Source organism: Prionailurus viverrinus, chromosome B1 (genome assembly GCF_022837055.1).
Source record: "Prionailurus viverrinus isolate Anna chromosome B1, UM_Priviv_1.0, whole genome shotgun sequence".
Lineage (NCBI taxonomy): Eukaryota > Metazoa > Chordata > Mammalia > Carnivora > Felidae > Prionailurus > Prionailurus viverrinus.
This window is the reverse complement of record NC_062564.1, coordinates 188,482,782-188,495,480: the sequence shown is the minus strand read 5'-3', so window position 1 is coordinate 188,495,480 and position 12,699 is coordinate 188,482,782. Positions and strand designations below refer to the sequence as shown.

The window sequence follows — 12,699 nt, the reverse complement described above, 5'->3', positions numbered from 1 at the left end:
TACAATCACACTCCAGCTCTGAGAGGCTTACACAGAAAAAGCAAAAGGGAACTGAGAATGACAACGGCACAGCAAAGTCATTGCTCCCCAGTCTATCAGCTCCCTGAATGGAACAGCAGGTGACTTATCCATCCATCCCCCACTCTCACCCTTGCATTGTTTCTTAATGTCTTAATTTTTATTTACTTACTTTTTGCTAAACAGATACATCTGAATTCCTATAAGTTAAGTATATACATCACCTGTGTATATACAGGGATATTTACCAGGGCCAATGGATTAAAGGAAGGGAAAATGCAATCAAATAGAATCTCCTTCAACAGAAGAACAATTGACTAAATTATAATCAGGTCTACACTAGGGATATTCTGTAACTATTAACAAACAAGGACTACGACAACATGTACCCCCTTGAAAACAGATTAATGATATATGGGTACTTTTTTTAAGTAAACTGCTGAGTACAGCACACATTTAAAGCCCTATATGCATGCCCGTACATTTGTGGGAGCAACAGAAAATATGAAAATAAGACAGCCACATAGTGAGTACAGGCGACCTCACAGTGGTATGTCTGAGGTGATGGAAGGAGGCTTAACTTTGCCTTCAGGTCTCTAAATGGTTTTATTACTTAATGACATCATTATCTGTTCAGTTGTATAAAGGAAGTTTTCATAAACACCACTTACCAATTATTTCTGATAGAAAAATATTAAATGTGTAATTCTTAGGAAAAAAAATACCAGATTTAAATTGATCAAAATTCATAAGAAAGAAAAAAGGAGAAAGCTTTTGATTTGCTGATCTCCTAACAATTTCTCTGGAAATTAACCTCCTAAATGAAGGAGAGAGACTTACAATGAAAATATACAATGCAATTCAGAGGGGAAAAAAAAAATCTCTGGTTTGGCTTTTAAATATGGTGTCCACGGTGCATCTGAGTGGCTCAGTTGGTTGACTGTCAGACTTCAGCTCAGGTCATGATCTCACAGCTCGTGAGTTCAAGCCCCAGGTTGGGCTCTGTGCTGACAGCTCAGAGCCTGGAGCCTGCTTCAGATTCTGTGTCTCCCTCTCTCTCTGCCCCTTCCCCAGCTCACGCTGTCTCTCTGGCCTTCAAAAATAAATAAACATTAAAAAAAAATTTAAATATAGTATCCATTTTCAGCTCATCTTCGGTTTGCCGGTTATTTCCACTGTTGAGCGGGATAGGGTGGGAACCTCTGGGAAGTTAAGCCCTCACTTCTCTGAGACAGTTCTCCCCAGAAATTCTCCATCAACAAAGGCTGAGATCCACAGATATAATTAATCAATTTTACCTTCCACATCCATGTCCACTGAAGCCTCAGACTATTTAAAGTTATTTTTGAATTCTTAACCTAAGCCTCTAAAGCCACAGCTTGTTTCAAAACAATGAGAAGCCAGGGCAAGAAGGCTACAGTCTGTGTGCCAAGGTCTCATCCGGCCTCCCTGGCAAAAGGCCTCCATTCCAGCCTCCTTGGCTAAGAAGCCCAGCCAATCCCAGATGCCAAGTTCCAGGGCAACCCAGAGAGTCCCCTGAAGCAGCAGCAGAGGAAATATCTACAAGAGTGATCCACTGTGGATTCCCTTCTTCTGTACACCTGGTCTTTTGGGGGGGAGACAGATCGTATGTAAGAAATGCACTATGTGCCCCATTGCTAATCAAATTTTTTTTCCACTTGTTACACTAAGAAAATACTATTTTGGGGTGCCTGGGTGGCTCAGCCAGTTAAGCGTCCAACTCTCAGGTCAGGATCTCTTGACAACGCAGAGCCTGCATAGGGTTGTCTTTCTCTCCTCTCTCTCTCTCTGCCTCTCCCCAGGCTGGCGTGCTCTCTCTCTCTCAAAATAAATAAACATTTTTTTTTTAATATGTTTTTCAGGTGCCTGGGTGGCTCAGTCGTTTAAGTGTCCGACTTTGGCTCAGGTCATGATCTCATAGCTCATGGGTTCAACTCCAGCATCAGGCTCTGTGTCAGGTTCTGTGCTGACAGCTCAGAGCCTAGAGTCTGGAGCCTGCTTCGGATTTTGTATGTCCCTCTCTCTGTCCCTCCCTTGTTAGCACATTCTCTCTCTCTCAAAAATAAACATTAGAAAAAAAATTTTTTTAAGTATGTTTTTCTTCCCAGGGGGAAACACGAATTTTTAGCCTTCACAACCAGCACACAGGGTGGCTCAGCCTAGAAACTGGGAAATTGCTGTTGCCCATATAGAATACTTGTTCAAAGTTTCTCGATCCACAGCTCTAGACCTAGGTCAACCCAAATTATTATAGGCATCTCCATTACAATGCATTTCTGAACATTAAGAAGCTACCTCAATTGCCAATTTTTCTTAGAACAGTATTTAAAGGATGTTAAGTCAGGTTTACTTCTGTATGTGCCATCAACTGTTGCATTTAAAAAAGCCACAAAGGAGGCGCCTGGGTGGCGCAGTCGGTTAAGCGTCCGACTTCAGCCAGGTCACGATCTCACGGTCCGTGAGTTCGAGCCCCGCGTCAGGCTCTGGGCTGATGGCTCAGAGCCTGGAGCCTGTTTCCGATTCTGTGTCTCCCTCTCTCTCTGCCCCACCCCCGTTCATGCTCTGTCTCTCTCTGTCCCAAAAATAAATAAACGTTGAAAAAAAAGAAATTAAAAAAAAAAAAAAAAGCCACAAAGACCTATTACTACATGGGCTACAAAATTATCTCAATCAAATCTCAAAGTAGGAGACCTGGTAGCACTATTCTTGTTTGAATAATTCACCTGAATAAATGTCCTGTAAATTCTCACAACAGGTATCAAATAATTAATTAAAAATGTAAGAGATGTACCCGAGCTTTAAAACTTCAGCTTTTGAGGCAGAGGACAGGATAGGACAGGACAGGACAGGACAGGACAGGACAGGACAGGAAAGGAAAGGAAAGGAAAGGAAAGGAAAGGAAAGGAAAGGAAGAAAAGAAAGGAAGAAGGAGAGAAAAGGAAAAAAAGGAAGGAAATAAATAAATAAATAAATAAATAAATAAATAAATAAATAAAAAGAAAAGGAAAGAGAGAAAGAAAGAGAGAGAGACAGAGAGAGAGAAAAAGAGAGAAAGAAAGAAAGAAAGAAAGAAAGAAAGAAAGAAACAAACAAACAGTAAGGAAATAGTAAGGAAACACCCTAACATAAAGACTGCCCCTTCTAGTTCTTTTGACGAAGCTATAAATCCATCTGGAACCAAAGTCAATGAAAACAGTAGACTCCAGACTCTTTTTTGTTACTTGAGTCATAGCTATCCAAAAATATAACAGATTTTTCTCCATAAATGCCTCATTTTGCCAATTCCTGTGCAGTCCTCAAAAACCAAAAATACAAAACCCTCAAGAAGAGATAATAAAAGCACTGAAATAAAATTGCTGTGATACAGCCTCAAAAAAAGAAAAAAATGCAATTGGTTTCATTGATTTCCAGTTATGAGTAAAGCTGTACACCAAATCAGTCTTCTATTTCAACACAGGAATCTTGGCCATATACCTCTCCCCCTAAATTAAAGGGCTCACTGAAAAGTATTATGAGTTTGCTAATAAACAGGAATCCTCTGTGGTATTCTAACAGGTGATCCTAAGTCCCCTCCCTTCCTGCTAGGGTGAACTCATCTCCCTGGTTAAGCCCCCTAACAGCTTTTCCAAAGTTAACATGAATGAAGTTGAAGAAACATTCCGAAAAGCTACAAAGAGACAGAACCAGACACAGACAACCCTCGTAACTAGACCTTCTACTGTAAATCCCGAATTTCATCCTGCACCCTATTCCCAGATTACTACTCTCTAAAATAGGATTTTATGCCATCTTCCCAGATAAATGTCCTTCAGTGGATTCCTATTGTTAAATCGGATCTAAGCCTCTATCTTTTTCTCATACGCTCCCATATAAAGTTCTATTATAAGGGCGCCTGGGTGGCTCAGTTGGTTAAGCACATGACTTGGGCTCAGATCATGATCTCGCATTCATGGGTTCAAGCCCTGCACTGGGCTCTGTGCAGACAGCTCAGAGCCTGAAGCCTGTTTCAGATTTGGTGTCTCCTTCTCTCTCTGCCCCTCCCCTGCTTGCACTCTATCTCTGACTCTCAAAAAATAAAATAAAATAAGCGTTAAGAAAAAAATTAAAGTTCTATTATTATCGGCCTTACTTCTAGTTACTCCCAAACAGAGCCTCTTCTTCATTTAAAAAAATAAAAATTAAAATTAAAAAAAAATGCATTTGGTGGCTTATACAAAGTTCTTCTGCATTTATATCATATGTAAATTTTGAGATAGATACAGACAATTCAAATTTTAATTCATCTTTGTAATAACCTCGAGGTATATTAACCTATATTAACAGATGAAAAATAATCGAAAAGCTCACAAAAGTTAACTCACCCCAAATCACAAAGTCAGAGGCATCACAATTCAAATGGCTATTTTATTCTTCACACCAGTGGCCTTCCCCTTGACAATGGCTTTGCTCCTATTTCCACTTTCATGCATCATTTGTTCCGCTTCTTTTCCTTTCTAACTAACCAAATCTTTACAATCTCTGGACCATCAGCTCAAGTTTTACCTCTTCGAGGAAATTTATCCAGACTGGCAAAGCTTCCGACCATCTCTCTCCACACGAACATGTCCTCTGAGGCACATACCACATTGTGTGGTTCTGTGTGTACATGTGTGCGTGCGCACAGTAACAGAGTATTAAGTTCTGAGGACAATATGTCTCCAGGATTGAATTTCCAGCTATCTGCTTCTCCTTCTATAATCCCAACAGTTGCTACTTTACTATTAAACATGTCACGGGTATCTATAAATATCTGAGCAATAGTTCACATGCTTTCTTACATTTTAATAGAAAAGCGTACTTACAGCCTAACCAGATTGGTGAGTCCTCGAAATATGTCTGCATTCAGACATCCTATTCGATTGTTTGTCAGATCCCTAAGGAGAAAGGGGAAAGAAAAAATATCTTCAATGTGTTCTCTTGGTTAATGAAGATTTCATACATTCAATATTCAGGAACAGCACCCAGGTAACATACAAGATCTTTTCAGCATCTCTGAGAAGTTTACCTACCTCAAGTGAGTTAAGGATAGCACTGAGAAAAATGAAGTCTTGCTTTCACTTATTTCTGGCATTTACAGACTACACGCTGTCTAGTTATAGGTGCCCTCTGTATTTCAAGCATTTACTCCTATAATTTTTTTTTTTAACGTTTATTTATTTTTGAGACAGAGAGAGACAGAGCATGAACAGGGGAGGGGCAGAGAGAGAGGGAGACACAGAATCTGAAACAGGCTCCAGGCTCCCAGCTGTCAGCACAGAGCCCGACGCGGGGCTCGAACTCACGGACCATGAGATCATGACCTGAGCCGAAGTCGGACGCCTAACCGACCGAGCCACCCAGGCACCCCCATTTACTCCTATAAAATGACTCAAGATAAAACTGGAGTGGTAAAAAGGAGACTCCATCTACCTTACTGTCTGTGATAGAATTCCTAGATGGCCTACACAGTTCACGACGCTGGAGAAGTTAGGGACAGAGCTCAGTCTCAGCGAACATCTAACAGACAATAAAGGGGCAAATAACCAAAATATTTGAACTTTTATTTCCTCAAGAATACCTGAAACTTACTGCTTTCTAATGTCATTCCTTAAACAGTCAGAAGTTTTGAGTGTATTGAGAAAACGGAATTAGCTCTTACTTCACAGATCTATCATTCAGTCTCTAAGCCAAATTACTTCAGCAATAGCTAGGTAACAGCCTAGTTATTTTTTCCCTTTACTATTAACTAATAGTTACGGTCGAATACTACTTTCTAAATATGTTTTTCTCCTCAGTCCATGAAACGTTTTCTTTTTTATCTACGTAAAATGTTTAGTAGATATTGTTTTCTTCTGCACTGTGTTCTTTCCTCACACCACAGTGAATACAATTTTACATTTTAATCAGATTACATTTAAAAAAATTATTTTTAACATTCATTTTTAATTTTTTTTAATGTTTATTTATTCTTGAGAAATATAGAGACAGAGTGTGAGTGGGACAGGGCAGAGAAAGAGGGAGACACAGAATCTGAAGCAGGCTCCAGGATCCGTGCTACCAGCACAGAGCCCCGTATGGGACTCAAACTCACAAGCCTTGAGATCATCACCTGAGCCAAAGTGGGATGCTTAAGTGACTGAGCCACCCAGACACCCCAAGCATTTATTTATTTTTGAGAGAGAAAGAGAGAGAGACAGACAGACAGACAGACAGACAAAGCACAAGCAGGGGAAGAGCAGAGAGAGAGGAGACACAGAATCTGAAGCAGTCTCCAGGCTCCAAGCTGTCAGCACAGAGCCCGATGTGGGGTTCGAACTCACAAACTGTGAGATCATGACTTGAGCCAAAGTCAGATGCTGAAAAGGCAACTGAGCCACCCAGGCACCCCTGGGAAACCGCATTTTAATTGGGAGATAATAATTGACAATTTCTGTAACCTTCAAATAACATAGCATGGCTTTCAGCATTTTTTCCATCACAAGACTTAGTAAACTATATACAAGAAAACCCTAAAACAATGAAACTTAATTTTTATCAGTTCTTAGATTTGGAACCATTCACCCCTTGGATGTTGACAAAAGGGTTTGAACAAGGTTCTAAACCAAACTTCCAGAAATATTTTTAACACATTTTCTTCAATGTCTGTCTTATTCTTTGTAATGGAAAAGTACCTATGCTTTGAGCCACACTCTAAGCTACTCTTTAGAGAAGGAATCTGTACCAGCCGTTTCTAAACTAAAACTGTTGGATTCTCAACCGTATGCTTGGTAACAGCAGAAACTTTATTAGCCAGACTAGAAATTAGAAATGGTAAGGATCTAGCATCTGAACCAGGTACTTACTCGCCAAGTGTCTCCCTTAGATAGTCCAAAAGCTAGCTTAGGTAATCCTGAGGTTCCCTGACTTTACAGCTTTGCCTTCTCTATCTTACAGCAACTTTTGATAAAAGAATCTTAAGCAATTCAAAACTGAAACTTTATCTACGCCTGCTGGGCTCCAGGACCCTGCTCCTCACAATGTTAAAGTGAAGTATTTAATCCTGTGGGACTTTTTTTTATTCCAGCCGATTTTCCTTTTATTTCTGGGTTTTACTGTTTAAGAAAATTAGGCATCATTTTGTGAATTGTTGCTTAAGCAAGCATTTCTGGGCTCTATTCATTATCTTGTCTCTCTTCTGAGCTTTAACTGGTGTAATTACCACTGATTCTTTGGGAAACAATTTCATTATAGCTATACCTATTTAAAATGGTATTTAGGTATTGATAATGGGTTTCCATTTAGATGGAGAATCAGCCTGAATGTGTTGATAAAGCAAAAGACAAACTGAATGGGTCTGGGTTTTACCTACTTTTGGTAGTTTATTCTTCAGAAAGCCACTTAATCTTCCTGATTCAAATTATCTATAAAATAAAGGCAAAGGCATGGTACACTTACAAAACCACTTTATGTGTGGCTGTCGAGGGAGATGCACAATTGAAATGAATGATTTAGGGCCTCATAAGAAGCAGCTCCTGTATCCATAAGCAACTAGCAAACATTACTAACACAGAATATGTTTGTTTCTCATTGAGTTTGCATACAGGATGCTCTCAGCCAGCAAACCGTATACTGTAAGTTCCATTACAAGTCAGCTGTTTGAAATTAAGAATGTATCTTCTAGTGGGAAGATTATTATAAATGGCAAATACCTTCCTGGGCAAGAACACAAGAGACTACTTAATGTGTAATGCAATAAAGAAATGCTCAGGCAATGCATGGGACAATATTAGTAATTAAATGCTACCAATCAAGAAACTTATTTATTTATTTTGGACAGAAGTACTTGAGAAATTATTTACTAAAGGATAAAGAACTAGACAGAGAATCTAAGATATTCTGCATTATCCTTAAAACAGCCTGATGAAACTGCTTTTTTATTCACAGTCAAGTTCCCTTCAATTCCCATCTCTACATGAAGATATTATTAGCATTTATCTTCCTAAAAAAGAGCTTCCCTCCCAAAAGGCTGGGATCCAGTGGTGTCAATCACAGAGGGAGAGAAGTTGTCTTATCTGGCAGTATGAGGTCACACCCCACCCGCAGAGGGAAAAAAAAGCTGGAGGGAAAGCTATTCTAGAAGTTCCCCAACTTTAGCATCAGAATCGCCAGGAGGGAAAAATAAAACAAAGATGGTTCAGCCTCCGCCCCAATTTCTGATAAGGTGAGTCTAATACCAGCTCTCTTGCTTCCTACTTGAGGACTCCCGTTCCTACACCTGGATTCAAACTGACCTATCCAAACATGGTGTCCGTGTGCACCTGGTAAGAAGCACAAAGAAAGTGCCTCGGTAATAAAACAAGCGTATTAAGCTGCTGCTCCTCTCCCCAGTGACCGGTTTAGAGGTGTCTGCAGCCCTTCAATGGCCAAGTTCCACACCCTCGTCTGGGTCTGAATGGCTGAGTCCTAGAAGCTCTTAGAGCTACACTGTAGCTACTGCTCCAGCTCTCTGTAAGAAGATCCCAAGCCCACATCCAGGCTCCTGGTCGGTGTATATGATTCCACTAGTCTGCCAACCCCTCTAGGGATTCCTGAGTTACCTGTGTATCTTGGAGCTGGGCTCACTGTTGAGCACCCACAACAGACTCCATTTTTGTTTAATGGAACTGATGGTGGTCTCTGTCTCACCACCCGACCCACTGCTGTGCTCAGTTACTACTTTTCCTGGGCTGGAAACCTAACTCTACACCTTCATCCTCTGCAACTCTGATGCCCCACGTAATGCCCCTCCCCTCCAATGCTTATCTTCCTTATCCAGAACTCCAGTCTCCATTAACACCACTGACCTACTCCAGAAGGGCCAGTTTTTCTGACTTGTCTTGTTAAAAAGCCTTAACTGGAAAATAATGGAGAGCAAAGTGCACGAGGAAGAAAACTGATCAGGGGCAAGACCTCCTCCAGACATCCCTGGGCGTTCTGAGTGCACGCATGGCTGATAAAAACAATGAACCACCATCTAGGGTCCTCAACGAAAACCATGGTAATAAAATTTCCTCCTACAGAGCCTGACTGAGATTTCAAACAATTTTACAGAATGAAGAAAGAGAGAATCCTTTAATTCCTACTATGCTTCATCTTCCAGAATTCTGAACACTAAGAAACCCAAGAGAGGAGACTGAGAGGAAGGGTTTCAGAGGAGACGTTTTAGACGAAAAAAACATTTATTTGTAGAAGTAATTTTTTTAAATATGCAAAAGTAGCATGGCCAACTCTTACAACTGGATCTGACTGTAAAAAGGAACGAGTTTTGAATGAGAGAATGATAGATACCGAACGTCAAAAATATTGGGAGGGAAGGTCACTGTCAGCATTTAAGTCGTGACATGATTCAACTAAGAACAAACAGAGCTGATTTTACTATACAAATAATATGGAAAACAAAGACATAAAAAAAAAAAAAATGAGCAGGCAACCTCAATACCTTAAAAATGTTAAATAATATAAGAGTATGATAGGGGTGCCTGGCTGGCTCAGCCCGTAGAGGATGCAACTCTTGATCTCAGGGTTGTGAGTTCAAGACCCACATTTGGTATAGAGATAACTTAAAAATTAAATCTTAAAAAAAAATAAAATAAAAGCGTATAAAACCAAAAAAAAAAAAAAGAGAGAGAGAGAGAGAGGGACAGAGGGAGGAATGAAAGCAGGTCCCATCCCCAATATCCTTTGTCCCCACCACTCTGTGCTTAACTGGTTTCTCCTTCCTGCCATCAGAAATATGATGTCAACTCTGTATTCAAAAAGTCCTCCCAGCCCCACACTTTTTTTTAATATTTATTTTTATTCTGAGAGATAGAGAAAGTGCAGCAGGGGAGGACAAACAAGAGAGGGAGAGAGAGAGAATCCCAAGCAGGCTCTGTGCTGTCAGTGTAGAGCCCCACACTGGGCGCGATCTCAACCGTGATGAGCCAAAACCAAAGTCAGACCGAGCCACCCAGGCACTCCTAGCCCGCCCTGTCTGAAGAGATTCAGAGTTCTTTAACGTGGCAGGTCATCAAAAGCCTGCCAAACTTAATCCCTCCATGACCAGCCCAACTTCCATAACTCGTCTTTTCCTGCTATACTTCATGCTCTGGCCAAAGAACTCAACCCCAAGAGATATATTCTCCCACACTGTCCATTCTGCTTAGAACACCCGTTTTGTTATTCCTCAGTATGTATTATTCATCCCTCAGGAGCCAGGTCAAATCTGAAGGTCAACTGCTCCTGTGACAGGCCATTCCCCTCCCAGGTGGCTGCTCCTGTCATTGGTGGATTATTATTGCTATAACTTTATCTGTGACAGCTCACATGTGCCTGTGTTAGGGTATATTTTCATTGTCTAGTTGCCCCCAAGAGTCTGTGAGCTCTTCCCAGGAAGTCAGACCATGGTAAGCAGCCAGTACTGAATAATAATTAAGCTCACATGCTCAAATATGAGCTCACAGGGCAGCTGTGAAAACAGCAAAATAAGGGGTGAGGGGAGTTATTTAGCCTCAAAAGTACTAAAAACCTGCTCTGTAGGTTTTGAAATAATAATATACAGATAAAATATACATGCCAATAGTAAGACTTTGAATCATTAATAGAAGGGGGCCACAACTGATATGCATATATGATGGAGCTTGAATGCAGTTATAACTTAAAATCCTTCCTTTACATATTACATATTATGATCATTGGCAAAGCCAGTAATCATTTTATTAGCATATGAAGGACACAACCATCTCCCATGAAACAAATCAAATTACTGTACAAATTAACCACTTTTTACACGACTTCTATTACTCTCTTCTCCCCCCCCCCCCCCCCCCCCCCCCGCATCACGGTCCTGGCTAGTTAACTAAAAATTGTTAAAAACCCACCTTTTTTTAATCATGGTAAAGCTTAAAGTAGGTTAACAGTTACTTTAAAAAGAAGAATTTAAATTCACAGGCAAACAATTCAAATACTTACAATCTTTTTAGTGATGATAGTCCCCAAAAGGCACCTGGATCTATGCTACTTATAAGATTGTTTCGGAGGTCCCTGTTAGAAATAAAAGTTATTCATATATCAGCACTGCAACAAATAGTTAGGCAAACTACACTTACCTGCTATACAGAAAACAACAATGGGAGGAAATTAACGCCAAAAAGGTTAACCCCAGCAGTAAGGAGTAGAGCCAGAATTCAAATTCAAGAAATCTGCTTCCAAAATCACTTTTTTGGTGAATACAATAAAGGCATATGTCAAAAAAAGATATGTATGTCCTTATTACTATTCACATTCAAAGTTATGGCTAAGCTACAATCCTATACATTATTTCTACAATTTCTTCCTTAGTATGCTATACTTCAGTTATTGAAACAAATCAGAGATTATATGTGGGAACATAATTAAACTTAATTTTTATTTTTTAAAAAAAATTTTTTTTTCAACGTTTATTTATTTTTTTGGGGACAGAGAGAGACAGAGCATGAACGGGGGAGGGGCAGAGAGAGAGGGAGACACAGAATCAGAAACAGGCTCCAGGCTCTGAGCCATCAGCCCAGAGCCTGACGCGGGGCTCGAACTCACGGACCGCGAGATCGTGACCTGGCTGAAGTCGGACGCTTAACCGACTGCGTCACCCAGGTGCCCCGAAACTTAATTTTTAAAAACCATTTTCAAAAATACATGCTCTAACGTTCATGTCATTTGGTTTTTCAGAGTTTTTCCTCCCTGAGCTTCTATGGTTAGGATTCCTGTAAAATAAAAATGTGATAATTCACAATATATATCTCAAAGCAAAGATCCACTAGCCCCCAAGGCAATGAATGGCAGCTGATGGCATGCACAATTTACTCCCAGGGTCAAGTGCACAGCCATGCCATGCCAGCGCATCGCCACTGGGGGCCAGTGGTGAACGCCACAGCCACATCCCTCCACCCGAGGGGATCTGAGCCACCTGCTAATAAGGCTGCTGCTCTCCAGTGGGTGCCTGGGCCCAGCTGGGGACTCAAGTTGCCCCCTACAGATGTTCACACAGACCTCAGAGACAGCTGACAGTCAACTACAGGAGGACTTAGAAAAGCAGAAGAGCAGCCCATTTTTCCTGACTACATTCCTGCCAGTGGGCTGGCCCACACTTGAGCTTTGTCAGACCCTCGAGCCAGACTCACTCATAACCTTGCCCACTGAAGTCCCAAGTGGTTTCCAGTCATCTCTCAGGGCACCGGATGTCAGACAAAGGACAGAAACTCTCTGCAACTTCTCCCGCCATTCCCTTCTTCCCCTAACAATGGCAACACTGCCCTTTGCACATGTGACATATTTATACGTGGCACAGGGATGCACACAGAGTTAGGGAAACAAGACAGAAATGCAGAGCAACACCAACATAAAACCTAGCAGGGCAGGTGCCACCTCAAAGGATCCTTCAGTCCCTTACTTACTGGAGATTTAAAAGGCCTTCCTGGAAGTAGATCTTGGACCACTGGTGCCACCTGTTATCATGACACTGAGGTGACAGGTCTCTGGGATCTTTATGACTATTGCTCCATCATGGGATTTTAGCCTGAGCCCAGGCAGTCTATAAATTAGAGGAGAACCCTATGTTTGACTTTTCAAACTGCTCTAACTCAGAAAGCGTGTGACTTCCCTTGCCTA

The 12,699-nt window shown here is 40.9% G+C and overlaps 1 protein-coding gene across 2 annotated transcripts in view; it reads right to left on the bottom strand.

The window, feature by feature from the left end:
- ADGRA3 (adhesion G protein-coupled receptor A3) overlaps positions 1–12,699 on the bottom strand; it is a 136,158-nt gene that overhangs the window by 77,466 nt on the left and 45,993 nt on the right. Inside the window, exons 3-4 of one of the 2 annotated variants that reach the window (XM_047856507.1) lie at positions 11,026–11,097; positions 4,881–4,952 (exon numbers count right to left, since the gene is read on the bottom strand). In XM_047856507.1, coding sequence (XP_047712463.1) covers positions 4,881–4,952; positions 11,026–11,097 — 144 coding nt within the window. Of the gene's footprint in view, positions 1–4,880; positions 4,953–11,025; positions 11,098–12,699 lie in introns of those variants that run through there. The other variant, XM_047856508.1, reaches the window with a different exon arrangement.